This window comes from Benincasa hispida, chromosome 1 (assembly GCF_027475165.1).
Source record: "Benincasa hispida cultivar pf3 chromosome 1, pf3_genome.v1.1, whole genome shotgun sequence".
Taxonomy (NCBI): Eukaryota; Viridiplantae; Streptophyta; class Magnoliopsida; order Cucurbitales; family Cucurbitaceae; genus Benincasa; species Benincasa hispida.
Genome location: NC_143478.1, coordinates 75027308 through 75055248, shown reverse-complemented (window position 1 = coordinate 75055248; position 27941 = coordinate 75027308). Strand labels below are relative to the sequence as shown.

The 27941-nt window shown below is 32.4% G+C and overlaps 1 protein-coding gene across 1 annotated transcript; it reads right to left on the bottom strand.

The window, feature by feature from the left end:
- Positions 1 to 572: 572 nt before the first annotated feature.
- On the bottom strand, positions 573 to 4771 carry LOC120071587 (AP2-like ethylene-responsive transcription factor AIL1). Its single transcript, XM_039023937.2, has 9 exons — positions 4369 to 4771; positions 3813 to 4290; positions 3634 to 3716; positions 2573 to 2581; positions 2226 to 2314; positions 2029 to 2102; positions 1854 to 1904; positions 1494 to 1570; positions 573 to 1376 (listed from the first exon to the last, which is right to left on the bottom strand). Exons 1-9 carry the CDS (start codon positions 4520 to 4522, stop codon positions 781 to 783), a joined length of 1611 nt encoding a protein of 536 aa, XP_038879865.2. The 5' UTR covers positions 4523 to 4771; the 3' UTR covers positions 573 to 780.
- Positions 4772 to 27941: the final 23170 nt, after the last annotated feature.

The window sequence follows — 27941 nt, the reverse complement described above, 5'->3', positions numbered from 1 at the left end:
TAAAAACTGGAATATGTCATTAGAGAGAGAAAAAGAAGACAGAGGGCACGCAATTTAAGGCACCTCCTTATCACCATGGCTCAACCCTATTTTATTTACCTCTCTCTCTTCCAATACTAATAAAAAAAACTTATAATTTTATTTTATTAAACCTTCCAATATATATTTTTTTATTCTTCAAAAGAATTTTTTTTAATTAAATAAAACATTAACCTGACGCTCATATGGATATATAATCAAACCATTCAATTAACGAAAGATTTTTTCAAACAACGAAGGTAAAGATCTCTATGGCTAATCCGACTCCATTCAACAAACACAAGCTATTTGATACATGTTATAACGAAGATTTGACCCTGCATCTTTCTTAATACATAAGTTGAAAAGAACGGGTTTTAAAAACTACTTTAAATTTTAAAACGTGATAAAAAATTAGATGACGAAACAAAAAATTTGAAGGTAAAAGTAATACTATAGATTTAATTTTTTTTTTAAAAAAAAAAACGAGACCATTTTTTAGGATAATAACTTCCTCAATTTTATACTTGGCATTGCCACAAATGTTGGAAAAGAGAAAGAATCAAAATCCAACATTTTCAAAGCTTTAAACTATATTCCCAACTAATTCTATTTCCTACCAGTTGCCACCCTACCTACCATTCAACCTTTTAACTTCCATCAGCTTTCTAACCTAAAAAAACTTGGAAAACCCCATAAAAACTGATTCCAAAAAATACAATCAATAGAAGAGACAGTTTCCCTTTTCTAATTCCCCTAAGCTCATTGGTTCCATAGAGCAAACATTGGAGCATGATGATGTCCCATTGTTACATTCTCCTGCCTATTTTGATCTCCCTCCACATTCCCATCTTCATATTTTTCTCCTTGCATTGAGAAATAGCCTTGTGAATACTCCCCTCCTCCGACCCCATTCCCGAACTCTTCGTTGTTTTGTACTGGCCGAGAGCACTTCGACGATGGATCCATCGTTCTATTGCTCGACGAACCCGTCAAACTCAAGTCGTTCTCCATCTTTCCTACATTCTCGTGGTGTTGATTATTATCGTCTGCAACAGCGTTGTCACACCAAACCATGTCAACCAACTCGTGGTGGCTCTCGATACCACCATTGCCAGTTATGGCCAAGAGAGGCTGCGGGGACGATGAGGGAGAAGCACATGCAGTATAGTCTTCAGTAGTTGAGGGAGTACCGTCCTTTAATGGAGAACGTTTTGCAAGGTCACTAGCAATTAGAGTCGAGCTAGAGCAAATCCTCTTTACGTCATACCTACTAATGTCGAAATTTGTCACTGCACTCGTCCCCCTAAACTTGATTGCTGCTATGTCGTAGGCCTCCGCTGCCTCCTCTTGTGTGCCTTTAGGAACAATAATTCTCCATATATCATTTAACAATATAAAAACAAGGGAAAAATAAAGGAAAAAACATTACAATATAATACACAATTAATTAATTTAATAATTATTATACTTACTAAATGTGCCAAGGTACAAATCTTTATTTCCTGCAACCCTTCCTATTCTAGCTTGCCACCTTCCATGTTGATGATGTCTGTCCAAGAAAAAAACACATTTAAAGACAAACCAAATAATCTTAATAGACAAAGGAATGAAAAAGAAAGGAATTTTGAAGCATTCATTAAACTAATAGTAACAAACAACCAGACAAGTAAATTAATGTTAAAGGAAAAATGTTTAAATTCTTTTTTTTTTTTTTAATTATTATTTTAAAATGTTTTACCAATGATAATTGAAAGAGACTGCAGCTGGGGCAACATGCATTAAAAACAAGAGAAACTCCATTATTAAAGTTGCTTTTTTGCTTTGTGCCATACCTTGTAACTCCTCTATACATTGAGGCTCCTCTTGAGAATCCACTGCTTTTCCTGTTTACCCAAAAAAAAAAAAAAAAAAAACGAAAATGTTTACAAGATAACCTCGACGTCCTAACAACGACGATCGAACAAAACAAATTGTCAAAGAGTTTCAATATTTTTGCCTCACTAGTACCTTCTCAAATTGGCTACAAACTCTTGTCTGGTCATGTTCTTCATCTCTTCCAGCTCATTTTCATAAGTGCTCAGCTGAATCGTAAAATATTCGAACAAATATTAAGAAACGAGCATGCCAAAGAATTTAATTAAAATGGACAATATCATACCAATACAAATACTTTAAGAGTGTTTATAGTAAAATCTAAAACGTACTGGAAAATTAATATGCGTTGTTGGTCCCCAATATTTTAGTGCAGCTAAATCATATGCTCGTGCCGCTTTCTCTTCCTTATCATAACCACCTGATTAATAAACAAGATATATAATGAATCTATATTTCACTTTCTTTTCGTGTGTGTGTAGAAAAATGGAATAATTGAAATGTTATAAATGATAAATTAAATGGATAGAGATAATAATATGAGATGTACAAACTTTAATGATATGGGTGGATTAAATAACAACATAATAATTAAAAAAGGAAAATGTAGGTCCAAAAAATTTAAATAAATAATAAAGAGAAATGGTGGAAAAGGGAGCTAAGCTAGCTCTTCACCTACCAAGATAAACTGCATAATTGGACATTTGATTGATGCGACGAAACCCGGTCCGCCATCCCACCAAGAATTTTTGCAGACAAACATCAAATTTGTTAGTTTGTTTCTTCAAAATTATTGATTCCTCTATTTATTACCAAAAAAGAAAAAAATAAATAACATATTTAAAAACTTATATTTCAACTTTACTCGACTCCCAACCTCTTTAATAGTTCCCTACAATTTTAACCTATGAACTCAGGATATTTTTTTATTTTGTATATAATAGACTTATGACAATATTGAAATTTTTTTAAAAAAATTGATTCATCTATTAGATATAATTTTTTTTACAAAACAAGAGAACTAGAAGACCAACTACTCCCTCACAGCATAATTAAGAATGAGAGGAGAATAATATTTAAAAAAACATATTTCTGGATCAAATAATAACCCAAAGTAGTTATAAAATTGTATTAATATCCTATGGAATGTTAACTTTGAATATCGTATCCAGATAAATTCTCAAATTTAAAAAATTAGAAAATTTAGAGATTTCGCTTGTAATTTTGAAAGTTTAGAAACTAAATAGACAGTGAAATTTAGGATATGGAATACCTCGTGCATAATTTTTTATTTTTATTTTTTAAAAAGCCATGTTTTTTAGTGTACATATATGTAAATAATTGTTTTAAATGACAAACGGTAAGAAATATTTCAAATATAGCAAAATATCACTAGCTATTAGTGATAGACATTGATAGAAATATATTAATGTCGGTAATAAACAATGATATTTTTTATATTTATAAATAAATTGACTAATTTTCTTATACTTGAAAAACAACCCGTATATATTAAAAAGAAAACACTTTTTAACTTTTTTTTTTCTTCGTTTAGTTGTAAAAAAACACTAATGGTGGTCGATGAAATGAGTATGATTCTATTTTTTATTCCCTAAATAAATCTTAGTAAAAAAACTCAACATTAGAGAACAAGTAAGTTTTTTTCCCCTTTTATTTAGAAGTGGAAAAAGAAAAAGAAAAAAAAAACAGATGAAATAGTGAGATGTTAATTTTTGTTACCTTGCCTTCCCTTTCTTGTTTGTCCCTCTTTTCTACAGCTGTTGTCCCATAAATGTGCCTCATATCTTCCTGTCCATCTATGCCTACACCAAACTCCCCAAACAATAAATATAAATTAAATTATTCTTTTTTTTTTTTAATCTTAATATTTAAAAATAAAAAATAAAAAAAGAAGGTACCTTGTGACGCCGCGATACTGGGAGGTTCTTTGTCCAAAGGTATCGATGGACTTTCTAGGTACAGGTTCTTTAATCAACGGCTTGGCTACCGGCATGGGTCGTTTCCGGGAATCAGCTGCCATATGCGGCGGCTGGGGTGAGGGCGGTGAATGCAATGAAGCGATGTCGTTTTGAAAGTTGGGGCTCATCCCCAGAGATAGAGATTGAAACCCACTCTCATTTTGCGAAGTGGGTCCTAACCAAGACTTGTAAATTACATTAGTATTGTTTGGAATTAGAGATTGATGATCCGCCTGGTAATCGTAATTATCATCATCATCATCATCATCATCATTATTATTACTATTTGGTTGAATAAAAGCGGCGGCCGCGTTGTTAGTATGGGTCTGATCGTTCGGCGGTGAGTTTGAATAGCAATTCCCCAAAAAGTCCTCAAGCTTTGGACTTTCCTCTTCATCATTCTCATACGATCTCCAATCTAAAAACACACAAAATTAAACACAGTTTTTTTCTATGTCCCCTGTTTTTTGGTGGAATTAATAAGAAAGAAAAATACCGTGGGCGGCGGCGGTGATACAAAGAGATCCGTCGGAGCGGAGTGGCATGAGATGCGGGAAGGCGGCAGCGGCGGCGTGGTTGGGTTGTTCATCGGCGGCGGCGTCGTGGATTCTGAGATGGGGAGTAAGAGAAAAACCCAACCAATTACTCATAATGATTTGTGTAGGAAAGATTTAAGTTTAGAGAGAGGTGTGGGTTGGAGTTGGAAGGAGGCAGAGACATGAAAAATCTTGATAATGGGAAGGGGACATTGGTATTTATTTATTTATTTATTTATGGGGATTTGGATTTTTGGGCTTGGGGGGCCTGTATTGTTTTTTTTTTTTTAACAAACTAGGATGGCCAAAATTAAATTTTCCTTTTCAAAAATTATTTTTTTAAAAAAAGGGAAAATAATTGAAAGGTTGTTCTGCTCCTCTTCCTCGTCTTTATATTCTCAGCTCTGTTCTGTGTTTCTGTAATGAAAGGCAAAAACCCATTGGAATTCGTACCATTTTATTTCATTTATTTTTCTCTCCTCAAACTACTAAAACCCCACCACCCATGATCATTTTTAGCTAAAACTTGTCATATTAGTTTTTAATTCTTTCTAATAATTATTTCAAAACTAACATCTCAATAGAGAAATATACTTCAAAATACTGGATCGATGAATAATCGATATAACCATAACTTGAAACGGTGTGACGGTGATTAATATGTTTAAATTTAAGTATACTTTTCTAAAATATAATTTAACTATAAATATCTATTTATTTAAATAGGAACGTTCAAATGATTCGCCAATCTAAAAAATTAGAATTATCGATAAGAGTTGATTTGGGTTAGTTTTAATCGTTGAAATTTTTATGTTTTTTCAAACAACATATTTCTTTCTTTTTTTAAAATAAAAATAGTAAGTTTTGTTTATAAACTTTTACATCTGTCTCATAGGTCCTTATGTTTAAAAAGGTCAGATAGTTCCCTAACATATTCAATATTTTTTTATTAATTGACCTATTAAATATGTAATTGAATTTTATGTCCAAAATCGAGGTAAAAGATTCATTCAACTCTTAAAATTTAGGTTAAACTGTTAGTCGTCGTCAATTTCGGATCTCAATCATTATTGTGTTGTGGAAGATTCATTGTCTTAAAAGCAAAATCGATGCGACCTTGATGCTAAATCGCCAAAAACTAGTTGTTTTCCAGGTTAATACAACACCCTTATCAGACATGCACTCATCGAAGAAGGATTGGAATCGAGTAAAAACTTTGCTAAGAATTAAATCATTTTTAATAGAGAGAAATATCATGTCAAACTCAAATCTCACCGTGAGGACTAAAACAACTAGTTTTTTTCCTTTTTTGTAAGAATCCAATAAAAACATTTTTTCTAAATTAAATGTAGAAAACGTTTCAAATTTTAATTAAATACAAACACGTTTCATATCTAAATTAAATAAAAAAAATTCATATCTAAATTAAATACAGAAAACCATTTTCAAATTTAAATTAAATATGAAACTAGATTTAGAAATCTTCGACTAATTTTATGATAAGTCATTCTAGTAAATGACTATTTGACTAGTCATTCCCAACATAAATAAACAAGTACAAAATTAGTCAACCATAACACTAACTCAATTGTTTAATTAACACAATATATCATTAACCTTTAAAATAAGGGTATATTGAATGTCATTTTTGTATACTTTTTACTTTGAAAATTTGATTAAATCACGAGGGAAATGGGTAGAAAATGAGTCATATAAGTCCTCAAACTGTCTTAAGTCAGTTAAAACAAGTTATTGCACGTTTAGAAGTGTTTTTGAATGATTCCAACACGTTTAAGGGTAAGTTTAAGCTAAATAAATAATTTGTAATTGTGTAGTGCAACAACATTACTTCCAAGGCAAAAATACAATGTGGTCGCATTATGGCCTATGGGTCAACCGGGACTTTCACAACTAGTTCAACATTCCTTGAGTTCAGTTCTTGAGTTCTTCCACTCCGGAAACTGACTAGGGTCTCATGGGTTATGCATTTCAGCAACACTTCACCTATTTGAAGTCTATTTAAAGCACCAAAAGTCATCATTCATGGGAATCAATCCATTGAACTGAAATCTACCCTTAAAGTTGAATGAAACTTCCACTTCTTTAAGAACGAAAATTCTGCTAAAGACTAAGGTTTTTAGTTTATCCCTTATCCCAGAGACAATGTCGTAAAGTGAGATTCATTTTGAGAAAGGTTGAATATAACCCTACATGTGTATTTCTCCATTGCTGTTTTTCTTTCCTTTGTTATTTGACATTCTCATTTATTTGCCATCTTGTACTTATGAATTCTCTTTTATCGTGAGCTAAGTGTTTTGATAGATTTGGTTTTATGGATGCATCCTAAAATATAGAATAACTTGTGAGTTTGTAAAGCATTGCACCCTTTTCTAATTTCCTCCATTATTATTATTATTATTATTATTATTATTATTATTATTATTATTATTATTATTTGTTTAAAAACAATGTTATCTTGTAAATTTAAAGTGGTCCTTTGAGTAAGCATGGTGCATGTTAGTTCAGTCTCAATGTTCAAAAGGTTAAGATATAAACAAATCTCATAAAAGAATGTAGACATAAAATATCACATGATCTTAGACATAATGCACACCATAAAACTAGAAAACTGCAAGAATTTATCTAAGTTATAATCAATTATAGAAATATAGTTATGGTTACTTAGGCTTATAAGGGTATTTTAATTAAAGGCTGAATAGAAATAAATCTTGGTTCATAATAGGAAAGGCAATGTAGTGGCAAAGCTCAAGCCATTTTACCCAAGGGTTGAAACTTGACTTGAATCTCCTACTTTATATCACTTTTTAAAATCTAACACGTTTTTAAAAATTGGTGGAATAAATACTTTCATTTATATTTATAAAATATGATATTTAAGGTATTAGTATTTGTATAATATAATTAAAAAAAACTGTTTAAAAAAAAGTACCCTAAACCCATAAAAATCTTTCACGTTAAATAAATTAGCAACCCAAACACATAAACCCTAAAACTCAGACTAAAATAGTATACATCTCAAACACAGAATCAATTATCTCGTACTATCATAATCTACACTCAATAAATAGACTTTCTCATCCCAGACGAAAATAATCATTACTCCAAACACATAATAAAATAATTGCATCCTAAACATAAGTTGTTCAACTCCACATACTATTATGACCACATAAGGGGTTGTTTTGGTCCCCAACTTCAATTGGATGGGGTGAGTTAATAACTCATTCAGTGGGTGTTTGACTCACCAACATGAGTTTAATTTAGTTGGTATAATATACCAACTCAATGCTTGGTTCACCAATTTTAAATGTTGGTGGAGTTGAATTGATATATTTTACCAACTCACCCCAACTCTCCATTCTTCTAATGTTTCCAATGGCTCCACTCATCGGCTGCTTTCAGCGACTATTGCTGCCACACCCCAGAAATCAACTTTGGGCTCCAACAACTACCTCTGATGATAACTCCGGCGACCAACTTCGTTGACCAATTATGGGTTTCGACAATTGTTGGATTTGGTATCCTAAATCTCATGTATCTTGTAGTTTGTAAAAACAAATAATATATTTAATAAAATAAGAGGTGTTTTATTTACATTTAGACTGCATTAGTTCAATCCAATAAACTAAGATCCAAGGTTATTTTATGTAACTTAAAACGTGTATTTGGTTGACATACAGGTGGATCATGTTTAAGTAATAACCTAAATGGTCTGTAGTAGATAGATAAGGTTGGATACCTTTTGGTAACACTATGAATACGGTCGGCTATGTTGTTGGTACAATTGTTGTAAAATGCTATAAATGATTTGATCCTGATCATTCATGTGGAGACATGTGAGCGTGGGTATTCTATATAAAGAGTTTGTATAAGACCCGACACGAAATGAATAGTCTCTTTATATAACACTATTACTAGAAGAGATTTACATTTCAGTAGGATGACCATAGATGACTTGAATTTAATCCTAAGTGAGTTGTGAACTTCTATTTATGAGGGCAATCCTTTAATCTATATGGGTGAGAATGACTATGTTAGCCGACTTGACAAGCCTACCATTTTGAGAATTTATCTGAGTAGAGAGTTGGGAACACAACTACACAAGATGGAATTCACTCCTTCTCGACCTTAGGGAAAGTAGATAAATTTCTCCTTTAAAAGCTAATTCCAGGTCTTGAACAATGAGGCCTCAACCTCTCACTGGTCTGAGAGGTGTTAGTTTAGAGTTGGACTACAAACTCTTTGTTCATTAGAGGAATTGGTAGTACTTAAGGAGTTAGATGTAACTATAGGGGTAAAACGATAATTTGACCAAACTGTAGTTATGAGCGATTTATGAAGTGTCGACTTACTATTGATTGATTATATCTGTGGACACAGAAATATATATGCAGTGTGAAGAGTGCAGCTTGGTCTTTAGTGGAGTGACGGGTAGTTAATGAATATTGATTAATTTAATTCAAAAGTTTAATTAATTAATCTCATATCATTGAAGCTTCTAATCTGTAGGTTCATAAAGTCCCATTGTTAGCTCGCTAAAGGATAACAATGAGGAATGATTTGAATTGTTCAAATCACTTGAAGGAATTTTATATCAATATAATTAATATATAACGTGGTTAATTATAAATGTGATCATAATCTAAATTGTGTAATATAGAAATATTTGAATGAGATTCGAATATTAAATTATTATGAATTAGATTCATGTAGAATTATAATGTAGAGAGGTATATGCATATAAATATGTGATGTTTATGTGTTAATTAATTAACTATATATTAATTTGGATTTAATATATGATTATTTAATTTGTATGCTAATTAGTCATTTCATTAATTAGCTTTAAATGCGGAAAAAGAAAACTTGAATAAAGGGTTAACCCTTCCCCATATAAATACATCTTTATAGCCCATTTAGGACAAGGGTTTTCAATTGTAAAAAGAAACCTAGTCTCCACTCCAAAATCCTCTAATACTCTCTCAACAAATTCTCTCTACCTCTTACTCTTCCAAGTGTTAGAGACCACACATCTAACCCTTAGAGTCCTAGAGATAACAAGGTTACTCTTATGGTGTTGTCCTTGTTCAGAGGCGTTGGTGAGAAAAGCGAGAGGAAATACGTGAAGATCAGGATTCGACAAAGGTGAGATTCTTTTTTCCTTTACTTTTTCTTTAATAGCATGCTGAAATTTGATGTTTATCCTCTATTTTTTTTTTTGTGTAAATTTGTTTATTGTTATTGTTTCCTATAAAATCGACTTTGAAATTGCAATCATGTTTTTGCAGGATTCGATTCCCATCAACAACCACCTCTGATGACAACACCGATAACCTTAACTTCTACGATAACTTTCGTGTGACCAACTTCAATGACCAATTTTGGAATCCGCCAACAAACTCTGATGGCCAACTTCGACAACCACCTTCTAGGCTCTAACAACCACTTCCGACTACAAACTCCAACGAAAATCACCTTCGATGACCACCTTCGAGTGAGCAACTCCAAAGACAAACTCCGGGCTTCAACAAGTTCCTTCGACGATAAAACTCTAGCAATTAATTTCAATATCACCTTCATGCGACCAACTTCGAGCTCCGATAACCACCTCCAACTACAAACTCCAGCAAAAAATCATCTTTAATAATCAACTTCGACAACCACTCTCGACTATTATAAGACTGATGAATGTTAAAGTTTGTTGTAGGGTTGTTGGTTATATAAATAATAGTATTTTGTCTAAATATTTATATGTAGAAATTTGTAAAATATATTTTTATAATGCAATATATATATGTAGAAATTTGTAAAATATATTTTTATTAATTGAATTAATTGGATGATTGTTAATAATGTTTGAAAAGGTATGTATGTAGTAGAATATTATGTAACACAAAAAAAAAAAAAAAACCATAAAATGAAGATTTTTTTCCTAGAACATTTTCTAATAAGAAATTGTGAAAAATGGAGATTTGTTCGTTGATCATTCTCCAAATTTGGAAGAATTGAAAGTGAAATGGTGACATTCTATTGGCTGCTAAGATGATGAGGGAGATTCAATTAAAAAAATTCATGACATAGTAAAATACAAAGCAACAATAAGAAGAAGAAGAAAAAGATGATGATAAAATTCATGGAGAAAAATTAGGAATCCAAAGATTTTACTTCTCTTTGGTTTTCCCATTTTATCTAACTATATTTCTAACAAAAAAATAATAATAAATAAAGAAAAACTTTAAAATTTAAAAGAACAAAAATAATAATCCATATTTTATTCAATACAAAGATGGTAGAACTATTGAATAAAAAAGTTTCAAAACAAAAATAGTAATCATAAAAGCAAATTATTTAGAGTTTAAAAAACTGTACAAGATACCCTAGACATATGAGCTCAACTCTGCAACCTAAACACAAATATATGAAGTTTAGACATCATATCTCATTTCAGTGTCCCAAACAGTCTCTCAGTATTTAGACCTCCTATTATAATAATTGATGTTTCAACTATTTCTTACTTATCCCCTCTCCCCTCTTTGTTACATTGTTTACTATTTTTTATCTAGACTAAAATAGTCTACATCTCAAACACAGACTATTATAGTCATAAATAAAAATAATTACGGATTATAATAATCAATTTAGCATCCAAACGTTCCATAAATTTTAATAACTACATACACCTCAAATAGTAGACTATTTTGTTAATGGGAGTCTCCCTTTTTTTTCTTGGTTTAAAGTACTAAAATAAGATTATAAAGTTTAGTGACCGGAAAAAACTTGAGAGGACAAAACTTAAATCAAGTTCGTTCATATTTGATGCATAGATCTGGAGCGTACGATTTAACTTTCGGGTGCGCTCGACAGCTCTCGTCAGTGATGAGATCAATATGACCCAATGACTCAACGGTCGTGATTTGCTTGCAAGTTTTAAGCTGGTTCTGTTATGTAAATACGTAACTCTGTCAAACCAACCTTTTTTTATTTTTTTATTTTTACTTTTTTTCCTTTTAAAAAATACATATTTTCTTAGAATAATGCCAATATTTATTTCCCTGGAACCCGCTACCGTTTCTTTCGCCGACTCAGTTTACCAAACACCGACTTCACTTGCGGTCGTGTTAAGTGGATGTTACGCGCCTCCCCACCTGAATCCCTGTGTGATAATCTCAATCAACATATAATATTTAAAGTTAAATAACAAATTTAATTTCTAAACTTTTGATGTTTGTATTTTCAGAATTTAATTTTTTTAATGGATTAAATAGTCCTTATAGGTTGAAATGTGCCGTCAATTTATATAAATTTTCTACTATCATTTTAGATATTAAATTTTTTCACCCCACGTATTATCTTATGATCATATCATTAAACTTTCAATCATATTATATTTAAATGATGAACGACTGTATGCGCACATTATATTTAAATTGTTTAAACATTTAAATTTCATCGCATCAAATAAAAATTGTGGTAACCTTATCTTCACAAGTCTTAGAATACTTTTTCTTTGTTTATGAAATTTTTAGTAGTGAAAAACCTAGAATACTAAAAATATCAAATAAAAAATTTCGAGAACAAAGAATATACAAATTAACTAAATTGTGGGGGTTTAAATTACATCCTCGTTCTTCCATGTTGTTTTTCATCTTCCTCCTTTTCTTCTGGTTGAAATTTATATTGAATATGTCTTAAAACTTTGGAGTTGTTATGAAAATTGAGAAGCATATCAGAATATGGATATGAAAAATATAATATAATAATATTTTTATATAATAATAATAAATAAATAAACTAAAATTATAAAATAAAATAACCAAAATCATGAAATTGGATAATATGAAAATTAGTAGAAGTGGAATTCTCACCAATGTAGGCGTGTTCTTAAGATCCACCAAATGCCACTATTTATATGTAAAGTAACGAGTAGGATATGGACTTACATGGACACCAAACATGAATAACTACATGACATATGGATAACATGAATGGTGACATATGACTTTTGAGATACTAAGTAATGGACATCTATTTTCTATTATAATATTCATAATACTCCTCCTTAGATGCCTATATATATATATATATATATATATATATATATATGAAATATGCCTCATTAAAACCTTACTAGGAAAAACCCTAGTGAAGGAAAAAGAAGACATATTTCATATAATACATATTCCTAAAAAATACAATATATTTACTCTCCCTCATGAAAACATTACTTAAGATTTATGGTTCGCCACATTCCAATATTGTGCACCAATGTTTCAAAAGTTGCGGTTGGTAATGCCTTTGTAAATAAGTTTGCCAGATTAACTTTCGAACAAATTTGTTATACAGTGATGTCACTATTTTCTTCAAGATCATGAGTGTAAAAAATCTTTGGTGAAATATGCTTTGTTATATCTCTTTTAATATATCCTCCTTTGGTTTGGGCTATGCAAGCTGTGTTGCCTCCGTATAATATTGTTGGAAGGTTTTTATTAGAAGACAAGCCACACGTTTCACGAATGTGCTAAGTCATTGACCTTAGCCAAACACATTCTCGACTAGCCTCGTGAATTACAAGAATTTTAGCATGATTTGAGGAAGTGACCGTTATAGTCTATTTCACCGATCGCCATGATATATCATTTCCTCCACATGTGAACAGATAACTTGTTTGAGATCTAGCTTTGTGTGGATCAGATAAATATTCAGAATCTGCATAACCAACTAGATCAAAATATGATTTATTTGAATAAAACAAACTCATATAGATTGTTCCTTGCATGAGATCTACCATCCGTTAACTGCCAGGCACTCCACTAAAGACTGACAGCTGCACTCTTCTCACTGCAAATATATTTCTATGTCCATATCAACCAATCAACAGTGCGATAATCCTTCATAGATCGATCGTAAGTACAGTTGGGTCAATTTACTATTTTTCCCATGTAGTTATATCTAACTTCTTAAGTATCACTGATTCCTCTATTGAACAATAAGTTATAGTCCTACTATGACCGAGTCCTCTCTTCCAAAGAGAGGATGTGGCCACTATGTTCAAGACCCGGAATCAGCCCACAATGTTATTCAATAAAGTTACAACGATCACTATATGGATTGAACCAATCAGGACGAATGTGGTACAATCGCCTGAGTGGATATTTATTGAAAGAAGAATATCAAAATAATCCAATATGTCCGTGTGTTTTTATAAAGAAATCACAATCAGGATTTGCTATTATAACTGTATATGTTGATGACTTGAATATAATTGGAACTTCTGAAGAGCTTTCAAAGACAATAGAATATCTTAAGAAAGAATTTGAGATGAAAGATCTCGGAAAAACAAAATTTTGTCTTGGTTTGCAAATTGAGCATTTAGCAGATGGAATATTTATTCATCAGTCATATGAAAATTTTTTAAAAAGATTTTATATCGACAAAGCATATCCATTAAATATTCCAATGGAAGTTCGTTCATTGGATATAAAGAAAGATATATTTCGACCTTAAGAGGATAATGAAAAACTTCTTGGTCCTGAAGTACCATATCTTAGGACAATTGGTGCACTTATGTATCTTGCTAATAATACAAGACCAGATATTGCATTTTCAATAAATTTATTAGCTAAATATAGTTCTTTTCCTATAAGAAAACATTGGAACGGAATTAAGCATATACTCTCCCAGGAATTTGATGTATATGGTTCAAGTACCTTAAATCATTATGGGATTCTCATATAAATATCATTATTAAGAGATCCATGTAAATATGTTGTGACTACATCCATAAGTTGCATATCCAGACTTTTATACACAGTCAAGCCAATTAAATATCTTAATGTAATTACATCCACCACTGGAGAATACGTCTCCTCAAAATCAATACCAGGTCTCTGTGAAAAACCTTGTGCAACTAGTCTTGCTTTATATCTTGTGACCTCATGATTTTCATTTCTTTTCCTTACAAATACTCATTTGTATCCCATAGGTTTAGCATCTTCTGATGTTCGGACTACAGGTAAAAAAATCTGACTTTTTGAAAGTGAGTTTAATTATGCCCCGATTGCTTTTTTCCATTGAAGCCAATCTTTTCTATGTTGACATTCTTCAACAGATTTTGGTTAAGGATCCTCATTTTTAGATATAATATCAAGAGCAATATTATACGCAAAAATGTTGTCAATAATTATTTTAGTTCGATTCCATCTTTTTCTTGTCATGACATAGTTTATTGAAATCTCATTATTATCTTTAGGTATTTCACCTTCCTCACTAGTCATATCGATGATTTCTTTATGGGTATTTATATTCTCAACCAAATATTTTTCACTATTAATTATTTTTCATTTTCGAGGATTTTTATCTTTGGAACAATTGGTCTACTACGCTTTTGGTGTGTTCCAGACTCATTAGTGACAACTTGTTGTGTTGGGATATCAATTTTTGATGTGCAACTGGTATATGTGACTTAGTTACTTTCTTTGCATCTATAAATGCATATGGTAATTGATTTGTTATATTTTGCAAATGAATCATTCTCTGAACTCCAGGTTCACATTGTTCTGTACGGGGATCTAAATGAGACAATAACTATGCATTCTTCATGTAATTTATTTTTCCAACTTCTTAATTCCTCCCCCTAATGTTGAAAAATTTGTCTCATTAAAATGACAATCAGCAAATTATGCAGTAAATACATCACCCACTAGGAGCTCAAGATATTTAATAATTGATGGGGAATCATATCCAACATATATTCTTAACCTCCTCTGAGGACACATCTTAATGCGTTGTGTTGGAGCAATTGGAACATATACTGCACATAAAAAAAATTCTCGGAAAATATTTGGCTCATGACCACAAACTAATTATAATGGCGAGTACTTATGATAAGCTACTGGTCCAATGTGTACAAGTGACGCTGCATGCAAAATAGTATGTCTCCATACAGATGAATGAAGCTTAGCTCTCATAAGTAATGGTTTTGTAATTAATTGCAAACGTTTTATAAATGATTCTGATAAACCATTTTGTGTATGAACATGAGCTACAAGATGTTCAACACTTATCCCAATTGACATACAATAATTATCAAAAAGCTTGGGATGTAAATTCACCAGCATCATCAAGACGAATGATCTTAATTAAATAATCAGGAAATTGTGCTCTTAACTTAATTATTTAAGCAAGTAATTTTGCAAATGCAAGATTTCGACTTGATAATAAGCATACGTGTGACCATCTACTGGATGCATCTATTAGTACCATAAAATATCTAAATGGTCCACTTGGTGGGTTAATGGGTCCACATATATCATCATTAATTCGTTATAAAAATGCAGGTGATTCAGTCCCCACTTTAGTTGGTGATGGTCTAATTATCAATTTTCCTTGAGAGCAAGCATCACATGATAATTCATTAGATTGAAGAATCTTCTGGTTCTTCAATGGGTGTCCATTTAATTTTTAATAATTCTCCTTATCATTATAGATCCTGGATGACCCAATCGGTCATGTCAAATTGTAAATATGTCTAGATTCATGAACTTCAGGTTTATTGTTGCATATGTTTCAATTACTCGTATATGAGTATAATGCAATCCAGAAGATAAAGCAGACAACTCTTCTAATATACGTTTTTCATTTGAGAAAGTGGATATGATATATAGATATTTCACATTATTCTTACTATCAGTCTCAATATGATAACCATTGCAACGTATGTCTTTAGAACTTAGAAGATTTCTTTTTGATTGACTAGAGAACAATGCATTGTCAATTGAAAATTTTGTTTCTCTAGGCAAAATAATATTTGGCTTTCCAAGACCTTTAATCAAATTTGCAGAATTTGATAATGTATTTACTTTTACTTTCAGCATTGTCAATTTAGAAAAATATTTTTTATTTGTAAGTATTGTATGTATAGTTGCACTGTCTGCTAGACATAGATCTTCTTTGCTCATTTTCAAAACACCCAACATATGAAAATGATAATCCATGTTTCTTCATTAAAAGAAAATAATTATAATAAAAAAAACAACACTTCAAATATACAAAAGTTACTAAAAAAAATGAAGATAGATAAAAGAATACAACAACATTAAGTCTAGATATTCTCAAAATAAAAAGAAAACACTTGATGTGCCATCAGCTGTGCCAATCTTCTCTTCAGGAGATTCAAAGAAGTCTGCTACATCCAAATTTGTCATATGAGATGAGTCAAATATGTCATTATCCTGGTATGCAAAATTTTCTTCCATATTTTTCTCTTTTTCCTTTAGGGAGGCTTGATAGAGGTCAACTAAGTTTTGACGTACGACAGGTACGTGACCAATGCCCAGTCATTCTGCATCGGAAGCAATTATTTTCAAAACTTTTTGAACTTTTATCTTGTGGAGCTTTTCCTTTGTGGTCATCATTTTGTGTGTTTTTTTTAAAAAAATTTAAATGATTAGAACGATCACCACGAAAATAATAATTATTTATTCATCTGCCACGGTCACGACCTCGACCTCGACCGTGACCACGACCTCGACCACGATTATTATTAAAATTCACAGTATTCACTTCAAAAAATAGTGTTGTTCCGATTGGTCGAGATTCATGATTCTTCATCAATAACTCGTTATTTTGTTCAGCCACGAGAAGACATGAAATTAATTCAAAATACTGTTTAAAACCTTTCTCTCGATATTGCTACCGCAGGAGCATATTCAAGACATGAAATGTAGAAAATGTCTTCTCTAACATATCAACATTAGTAATTTTCTCTCCACATAACAATAATTTTGAGCTGATTTTAAATAATGTGGAGTTGTAATCACTTACTGATTTGAAATCTTGTAGCCTCAAATGCATCAACTCATAACAAGCTTTAGGAAGAATAACTGTTTTTTTGATGATCATACTTCTCTTTTAGATTTTATTACAAGATACAGAGATCTTTTATTGTAAGATACTTCATTTTCAACCTCTCGTGGAGATGATGACCAAGGAAAATCATAGCTTTTGCATTGTCCTAACTGGATGTCGTATTTCCTTCTTTAATTGTTTCTTCCAAGTTCATAGCATCGAGATGAATTTCGACATCGAACACCCATGACAAATAATTATTTCCATTAATGTCAACAATTGCGAATTCTAATTTTGTGAGATTTGTCATGGCAACACTATCATAAAATATTATATTTATCTTAGAAATTTAATATGTGATAAATATGCAAAATAACATTTAATTTATTAATATAACGAAGAGAGAAAAATCAACAGACTTTTAGGACCTACCTTTAGCAGAGAAAACGATAGGAGTTCATGCTAATAACGTGTGATGTTTTAGATTATCATGCGATGATGTATCGATGCGATAATGTGTGGATGCGATGATCATACAAGTTTTCCTAACAAAGCCCACTTATAAGCCTTCTTAGGGTCCTGGTAAGTCTAGGGGCGAACACAGGGATTACTAAATAGATATGCGACGGACTCTCTGATTCTATTGTGGTAGTGATAAAGGAGTAGATGGTGATTTAATTTAGCTTTTCTAATGCGATGGAATTAAACGCGGAACGATGAAAGGGTGGTGTTGTAACAAGTATGCGACGAAGGGGTTGAGAAAAGATTTAGCAAACATTTCTTAAGATTTTGTACAAGTCATACGATCATGCTATACACAAATATGAAACCCTACATTTCTCAATGTATAATGCCACAATTCCTATTTCTAAGATACATGCGATGTGTATGAGATGTAGCAGATAGAACTTATTTCTAAGTCTCTACTCTTGCTTATGTGATCTAATCCGACTCTTTCAAGCCTAGATTCTATCTTTGGATTACTCTCTCAAGCACTCCAAATGATGAATGATGCATACATAAGACAAGATGATTGCATAAAGTGCATAGCTCAAGTCATGCTAGCTAAGTACTTCTCAACCCATTCACAAATTTAGTTACTCATGCATGGTGTGGAGAGACTGAACATAAATCGAAATGAAGTTTCCATTTTTGCAAATAAGGTGTTGAGTACAAAACAATAAATGGAGTGAGAAATATCAAGTCAGGTAAGCAATGTCTTGCTTCCCGTGGCTTTATACACTACTCTTTATCACTTCAACTCTATTCCGATTTGTAGGCTCTAGCTCTCACAAGAGTTGGATGTCTTCTCCTTCGTACTATTTTCCGGCAGTCTCTCGATCTCTCCGAAAATTAATTTCTTTTCAAGGATTCCCTTCCCTCGGCTTCGCCTTGTCTTCTCGCTTTCTATGTTCTTTTTCTAGTTTGGTAACATCGGGTATTTATAGATTTCAAGGTGAAACAGCTCTTCTCACTAATGATTGCAAAGATGGGCAACATTAATTTCCATACTCTATTGCGCCATCTGAAAGTCACCAGAAGTTCAATGTATTTGCAACAGTATGGTCTTTAACGGTCATCAACTGTATTTCGAAATTGACCGTTATCAGTTTTACGTCCCATCATGATTTATTATGTTATCGCCTCTATGTAAGATCTTTATGCGATCGCTTTTGAGGTACTTCTTGCGATCGCAGGGATCGCAAACTCAAGTGCGCCATCGCGTTGTATCTTTAGATCACAATTTCATATGCGCCATTGCATTGTTCCTGCACAGAAATAGGCAAATTAACTGCTTTTATGCAATGAGCATTAGCGATCGCAATTTCTTTTAGTTTGACGTATTTAATCATAATATTGCCTATTTTACCATTGCTTTCTCCCCATTGCTTTAATAATTTAAGCTTTAATAACTTGTATTTCGACTAGTTATCAACGTGTTACGGAAATTGAGGAGCACAACGGGAATACAGATATGAAAAATAGAATATAGTAATAATTTTATATAATAATAATAAATAAATAAATAAAAACTAAAATGATAAAATAAAATAACTAAAACATAAAATAACCAAAATCATGAAATTGGATAATATGGAAATTAGTGGAAGTAGAATTCTCACCAATGTAGATGTGTTTTTAAGATCCACCAAATGCCACTATTTATAGGCAAAGTGACAAATAAGATGTGGACTTACATGGACAACATGAATGGTGACACATGCCTTTTGGGATACTAAGCCATGAACATTTATTTTCTATTATAATATTCCTAAGAGGAGAATATATTCTGTGGGATTTAACTTAGAGAGGGAAGAAATAGAATGTAATCTACCCTTTGAGAAAATATAGATCTTTTAACAAAAACATAAATTAAAATTTAAAAATTGAAATCTTTTTTTAGAAAACAGTTTAAAATTTCAAAGGATTAAAAGTAAGATTTTCAATTTGAGAAGATAAATATAATAAAACAAAGAACAAAATCAATTTCAAAATAAAAGATATTAACATATATTAGAAAAATATTGAAAGCCAAATAAAAGATCTACATCTACTCGCCCCTTCAACGTGTAGAAAGGGTAAAAAATTGGCCAAATATAAATTGTGTGAGTCCCACCTTATAATTAATTAACTATATATCTAAATAGAAAAGCCATTAGTCATATCCCAAAAATATAAGTAGAATTTAATTAGCTACTTATCTCAAATTCCTTATAATTTTTTAAGAATGTGGTCTTTGTCATAAATATTTTTTTACAAACCATGTCACATAACCATTAATAGAATCATTACATTTTGAGTATATTTCGCTTACAATATAAATTTAATTTTGTAATATATATATGAAGTTAATAGAATTTATAAAATGATTGCTTAATTTTTTTTTCAATCCAAAGATAAATCCTAAATCTCATTTTCCAAAACTCCCGAAAATTCATGTATACTTTAAAAAAAAATTAAAACAAAGTGCAGTCCATAGTTTATTAAAAGAATATGTAGAATTATTGAATAAAAAAAGTTTCAAATAGATTATTTATGTCATAAAAATTACACCAAATATCCCTAACATTTGAATCCAACATCCAAAATACATATATATGAAGTTATAAATTTCACATACATATAAACTCAATCTGACGTTCGAACCAGTCCCTCACTTTTATATGTTGATTTAATGATGTAATTAACTTTAGCTTTTATACGCCAATTTAATGATGTAATTAAACAAATAGTTTAATGCATATAAGGAGAAAAATGGGAAAAACAAATAAGACTTTAAGCCCAAGTGTGAATAGTTTTGGTGGAGAAATTCTTTCTAATCAAATTTTGCAATGTCATCACAACACAAGCCCATTTTATTAAATTTAGGGTCAATCAAACATTCACATATGCCTCATAATTAAAATTTGGAGATAAATAAAAATATTTTTAGAATCTTTTTACCACAAACCTAAAATTTGTCATACACTCAAATTTTCCTTATTTTTATTACTGACAAGAGTAAATACCATCGCGATGGAGGGAAAAGGGCCCATGTTGGAGTAAAGAAAGCCCATTGGGCTTGAAAACAGATAGGTTTCTGTGTTTCAATCAGACAGGCCAACCTAATTGAGGTAACCATTTACGCATATACAATTCGTGGATTTCACCTCCAAAATCTCTGTTTCCAAAATTTTAATTTCCACTTTAATATTATTCTTTTTTAATTTACAAAATTCTAGATTATATATAGTTTTTATTTGATTCTGAGATTTTTTTTCCCTTTCCATTACAATATTTTTTATTTGACATTAATCTTCATTGTGGAACCTTGAGTTTCTATTTACTTACAAAAACTTATAATTTTATAATATAGAGTCCTTGAGAGCCTTTGAGTACTCAACTTACACTAGGTTAAGTGAACTATTACGACCCATAATTAGTTTTAGTAAAACAATTTCAAAACTCTCACTGTCTACATTGTTTACTATTTTATAACCATCCTATTTCGTCATTTAAGATAATCATCCCAAATACAGACTATTATTGTTGGGGTTGATGCCCTAAATCTCGTAGGGTCCTATAGTTTGTAAATATTATATGAACAAACTTGTATGTGATTAATAATATTTGATATTTTATTTACTTTGTTTGTGAAATATATGATATTTTAGTTGCATTAACCACAAACCAATAAACTAACATCCATGGTTATCGTTGTAACTTAAACCTGTATGTGGAGATATACAAGTGTATCATGTTTAAGTGATAATCTAAATGGTCTGTAGTATATGGATAAGGTTGGATACCTTATCCTGGTGATACTACAAGTATGTCCTGCTTTGTAGGTGTTACAAATGTTGTAAAATGCTACAAATAATCTAATCCTAATCATTCATGTATTAGACATGCGAGCGGAGATATTCTATACAAAGAAGTTTGTATAAGACCGGATCACAAAATGTTTAGTCTCATTATATAACGCCATTCATAATAGAGACCTTCATTTCACTAGGATGACCATAGGTAACATGACCTTAATCTTGAGTGAGTTGTGAACTCCTGCCTATGAGGATGGTCCTTTGATTTGTATGAGTAAGAGTGACCAGATCGTCGACTCAACAAGCATACCATTTTGAGGATTCATCTGATTGGGGAGTTGGTAACTTAGTTACATAAGATGAAATTCACTCCTTCTCCGAAGCAAGGGTAAGTACATAAATTGCTCCCTTAAGGGCTGATTCCGGGTCTTGAACAATGTGGCGCCACACCCTCTCTTGGCCCAAGAGTGGTTTAGTCATAGTGGGACTATGATCTATTGTTCATTAGAGGGATCAATGGTACTTAAGAAGTTAGATGTAACTACAGGGGCAAAACGTTAATTTGGCCCAACTATACTTACGAGCAATTTGTGAAGGGTCATCATACTGTTGATTGGTTATATCCAATGGACACAGAAATATATCTGTAGTGCGAAGAGTGCAACTGTCGGTCTTTAGTGGAATGTCCGACAGTTAACAGATGATGGATAATGTAATTAAAGAGTTTAATTAGTTATCCACATACCGTTGGAGCTTCAACCTATATATTCATAAGGTCCCCTTGGTAGCTTAAAAGGATTTAGTTGAGAATCGGTTTTTGGGTTAATTTGAATTGTTCAAACTAATAAGAGGAAATTTAATTATATATGATATAATTAAATCTATTCAATTATATATGATATAATTGAGATAATGTATTTGATACAGTATTGTTTAATTGGAGGAATAAATATTTGAATGAGATTCAAGTAGTTGTTAAATTTAATATAAATATGATTTATATTAAATGCCATAAAATAGAGAAAAAGAACTATAGTTTATATTGTATATGATGCAATATTAAAACTATAGGTTATAAATATCATATGATAAATTGGTTATCATATTTATTGATATTATTAATTATTTGGATAATTAATCAATTTTTCTCTCTAACCACCTTAGTGGGAGGTTAGTTGGTTTTTTTTTTTTTTTTTTTAATAAAAAATGGGATAAATAAAATATGATTTTATTATTCTAAACCTAAGGCACACGATTTGTGAGTAATCTATACGATAGATTGAGAGTCTAAACGAAAGATTTCTTACTCTACACGACTGAAGCAAAAAGTTATACGATAGTCTTCTTCTTCCTCAATCGTCTTCCTCCTCCATACTTCAAACTCCCTCCCTAACCAAAATAGACAGAGCCCACCACTCCTGGGTTTTCACCCTGAGAATACCAAGGTCACCAAGTGGTAGTGTCCTTCACGTTTGGTTCGAGTGTTCTGGTTGCTGTTTGTTCGAGGAGAGTTCGTTGCTGTTCGAGGAGTTTGAGTTAGTTCGAGGGATCTACGTGAAGAAGAGTTCTTCAAAGGTATAATAACTTGAACTTTATATATTATTCAAAAGCATGCTGTAATTTATGTTATGATGCATAATCTGTACTGTTTTACTGTAAATGTTTGTTTTCAATCGAAATTAAGTTTGAACGATCCACTTCCGCTTATAGGATCTCTGTAAAACGAGTTCCTTCAATTATGACCCACATACTATAATAACCTCTGATTATGATAATCAACTCAAAATGCCCAAAATTGCCCCAACGTGTTTAGAGTTTTCACCTGCCCTAATATAGTTTATAGATATTGATCTTTGTCTTTAATGTGTTGCTTGCCTTTACCATCTCCTCAACACATCATAAAAAGCTTACAGGTATTACCAATGTTAATAAATATAAACTTTCACTACCTATATATGTTAATATATTGATTTTGTCTCATATAATTAATAGAAACTAAGGTATATGATCTCCCATTTGTGTGATGGTTGGAATATACTACACGACTCTTATTATAGGTTGCCCTAAGTGTAAGGCCTAAAGCCTACAAGCGGAACCAAACCTAAACAAGAATAGAGGCTTGCATTGGTGTCCCTGCTTCTAAAAAGGAAAATCAAACCCTCAAGTTTCGAATTGACTAGCCAAACTTGTGGAGTCCCACCAAAGGAAAATAACCAAACCGAGCTTGCCACTGACACTCTGCGACCTCAAGAGCCACGTCAATTCTGACACCATTAGTCTTGCACATATCCCCAATCAAATGTAAGAGGAAAGACATTATAAATAACTCCAAACTAACAACATTAAGGAGTAAGTAATTCTCTTTGTGATTAGTCGAGCTAAATACTTCCTATACTAGTTTAGGTATCGAAGTGTACTTAGTTCGACAACACATCGATGTGAGTACTTTTTCATATGTTAACTATAGTGATGCGTCTAGATTAGAGAAGTGGGTCAAATGAACACTCAAGGCCTATGTACGAGTTTCCCATGTAAACATTTGGCACTATTTGTGGGGATGATAGTGGTAGACGATAAGCAACTGAAATGACTAAGGTTGGTAATGGTCGACCAGAATTGGTGAAGAACTACAAGTAAGATTTCAACTGTGGAGATGGCTTAAAGGCCTTCGATTGAAAAGGAAAAGCCAAGGGAATGCGACCATTAGCGACTCTGAATAGACCATGTCTAAAACTGAGCCTAGTGAAGAAAAGCTCATTCCCCTAGTGAAAGGCACAACCAGAAGGAAAAACCTCCGTGTAGCCCCAATGTTGCAAGAAGAAGGAAAGACTTAGAGGGAAAACATTAGTTCTAACATCTTCTCCAAAGCTCAAGTGACAATAACATAATTCATGTCCTAAACGGTAGTTATGACAGAGGAAGCAATGTGCCAGGATGAGGAAAGGAAGGCCACTGACCTGATCTTGGTGCTTGACCATCATAAAGAAAAGGTGAAAGCCTCTGCCTTATAACCTGCCCTCTATCAGAGATCGCCGAGATCGACATCAAATCGGTTGTGACTAGACCTATTGTAACGCAGATTTTGATAAGTAAGATTGATGATGTTTTATGCTCGAAATGATGCGAAGCTAGATATGAATTAATGATGGATGTTCACGTAGTATGCCATGCGTTGTCACAAGTTTCCTTATGATAGAACCAAGTGTAATTCCACCGCAAGTTTCTCGGTGTGATCCGAGGTCGAACACGAGGACTGATTTAGGTGATTGTGGTATGTTCATGATATATGCAACCAGGTTTTCAATCTTTAAAAATGTATTTATACAGGTATATAAATTGCGATAAAATAAAGTAAAGCAGTAAAGATGCGATAATAAAATGAAATACAATAAATCTAAGCTAGATGATACAAGATACAAGCTTCATGTTACAAGATGCTGGGGTCAAGGCTAGCTGTGAAAGTTGTGCAAAGACGTGGAATGCGGCCGCAAGTTTTATGAACAGAACAGAAAGGGAAAGGCAAAGAATATAATAATGCAAGTTCTCAATTGCGTTGAAGCTACAAATGTTGTTCCGCTCTTCTCTTGGCGTACACCTTTCAGTGATCGGCCGCGCTCACACATGTCTATGGTGAAATAGAGACTAACGTAATGAACGCAAGGTTGCTTCCATGTCTGGAAGTACTACTTGCTTTAGTTAACGCATTCTTCAGATTTTCTCTCGATAGATCAGAATGGTATATTCACTTCTACTCTCACAGGTGAAGATGCCGTCTAGCATGCCTTAGCTAAACACATTTTATATCTTTAACATAGATTAAGTACTTAGTTAATTCATATTGCTTATCAGGGAATTAAGAAGACATCATGAAGAAAGTGATTGACGGATGAACGAAAATAGAAAGAAAATAATAAATGAAAGCTATCAAAAAGTTTAATATCTCTATTAAGCGTTTGATACATGGTGTGAATGCAGAGGAAAAGAAACAGTGAAATACAATGATGAAAGAGATAGAATAGATACAAACAAGTGCCAATGTCTTGGCACTGATTCGATAAAGATTTGCTTGTCGGATAGGATGGATTTGATGGTAGGAAGAGCTTCCCTCTCAGGCTTACTCCACCAGTAGCAGGGATCTTTGCACAGAGCTTTCAATCAGGTGTTTGGCAGATTAGTTTTGAGATTCACCTCTCGGCCTTATCTCGTCTTCTTCCCAGATTTCTTCACTTAAGCACTTAGCTCAGCCTTTTCTCTCAACAGTTTTGCAGCATTTACCCCGTATCCCATAGCATACGCTTTCTCTGAAATCTATGGGGTATTTATAGGTGCAAGTATTTGACTCCGGCCTTGTGGTCCCCACTGATGGTTATGGTAATTCCGAAGATGAAGGGATATTATTCCTTCTGTTATGCAATCAGACCGTCAATTTTGCACAACCGTTAATTGTACACGTGTCTCAATCCTCCGCTTTTGTGTTGCTCAGCTGCATCTTTCGATCATGGATTCGCATGCGGTTGCACACAGCTCTGGATCGACTGTCGCATTGCACCGTCATTGTGGTAATTGTCTCTTCATTGTTGACTGATAGGTGCAATGTGACAGAGATGCGTTGATCAATTTCTCGTGAGCCTTAAGCGCAAACGGTGACTTTGTTTCTTGAAAAACAGAGTAAAATTTGGCTTGTCTTCCATCTTTATGGTGTTAATGGGTGTAATTGCAAACATTTATAATTATTGTAATACTAGGCTAATTTTCATACAATCGGCGCATATTTACTAAATTTTGGTCGCAATATCTAGATAAAGTGGCATAAATAACTTGTATTTCTACTAGTTATCAAACCCCCAAATTTAGATATATGCTTGTCCCCAAGCATATCTTCTACTAAGGAAATCATGCTCAATTCCTATCATCTATTTTTGCGACGATTGGTTGCTCCGAATGTTGCACTTAGGCACATTACTTGACATTGAAATTTCCTTCTATCCTTGCTAATTCTTAGCAAGCCCTACTTTATTCTTCTATATGACAAAATTTTGCTCAAAGATGCTTTTCTAGTTTTCAAAATAGAATGTTTATCTCTTCTTTGTCAAAACAACTTGATGTGTCTATATGCGGTGAGCAAAACTTTGCGTCATTTATTCACTTAAAGATTGTTGATCATGATAACACTCTTCGTTTTGGCTTGTCCCCACGGGTGTCATCCGGACATCCAACTACAGTTGTGTGCCAATTTCAATTTTAACTCATGATAATCAGAGGAGTTGTCTCTTGCATTCTTTTATTTTTGTTTTTGTTTGTTTTTTTTTTTTTCATACTGCGTTGTTCTTGGAAACCCACCTTCATTTTGGCTTGCTCCTACGGGTGTCATACAAACATCCAACTACGAACAGGCTCCTTTCATAACTAAACTCTTATCAGGTTGGGAATATTTTTAAGATTTACCCTTGCGCTGACATTGGAGTTTTGCATAATTTTTTTAAAAATGAAAATGGACACATTTTCTTAACTACAGCATAATCTTGATCTCATTTGCTCAAACCTTCCTCACCCCCAAATTTAAAGATGAGCAAGGTCCTCATTGCGTTGTTTGGAGAGACTAGATAAACACTTAGAAGAAAATTTCAAAAAGAAGATTTGAGCAGAACTTTGAAAGATAAAAGGTAAAGTACTGCTAAACTAAGAATTAACTAAGTGTTAGTCAGAATTTACTAAGTATGTGAAATGTTTCTAAGTATAAACATGTAATACATCATAGCAACGCAATGAATGAAGATCGTAAAAAGAAGAGATTTAGAACATTACAAAAATTGACAAAGGAAGATAAAGAAAAAGGTACAGGCAAAAAGTGAAGTGAATATATACTCTGATTGTATTGACTATTAACAAAGTATACAAATAAATTACAAATGAATGCATTACAAAATTTTCTATTGCCTGTACAAGAGTAAAAGAATTTGATTACTTTATAAATAATAAATGAATTGAATACAATAAAGAATGGCCGCATAAAAAAAATCGTATTGAAAGAAAGTGTAAATATTAAGGTTGAGAAGCAGGGGGATCAGGCAGAATTTGAGGTGGTGCAGGAGGCGCTCCTTCGAAATTTAAGTGCCGCCGGAGATGTAGAAGCACCATTGGACCATGAAGATATGCGGTGAGAAAGTTGAAGTACTCTTGATTACGCTCCGCTATCATTCTCTGGTTCATATGAACTTTATAGATGTTGTGCTGCATGTTCATTAGCGCCTCTCTTGGTGTGGCGGCACTGCGTTGAATATCATCAATGTGCTCCATTACTACCTTAAATCGTTTGTTGAAGAAGTGTTGTTGTTGAGAGAAGAGTTATTGTTGTTGGGAGAAGA

Excerpts from the sequence above, each read along its gene's own strand:
- LOC120071587 (XM_039023937.2), bottom strand. The coding sequence starts at position 4,522 with ATGAGTAATTGGTTGGGTTTTTCTCTTACTCCCCATCTCAGAATCCAC. Across the intron at positions 4,291-4,368 it reads TATCACCGCCGCCGCCCACG|ATTGGAGATCGTATGAGAAT; the intron begins GTATTTTTCTTT and ends GTGTGTTTTTAG. Across the intron at positions 2,103-2,225 it reads CAACGCATATTAATTTTCCA|CTGAGCACTTATGAAAATGA; the intron begins GTACGTTTTAGA and ends TTTACGATTCAG.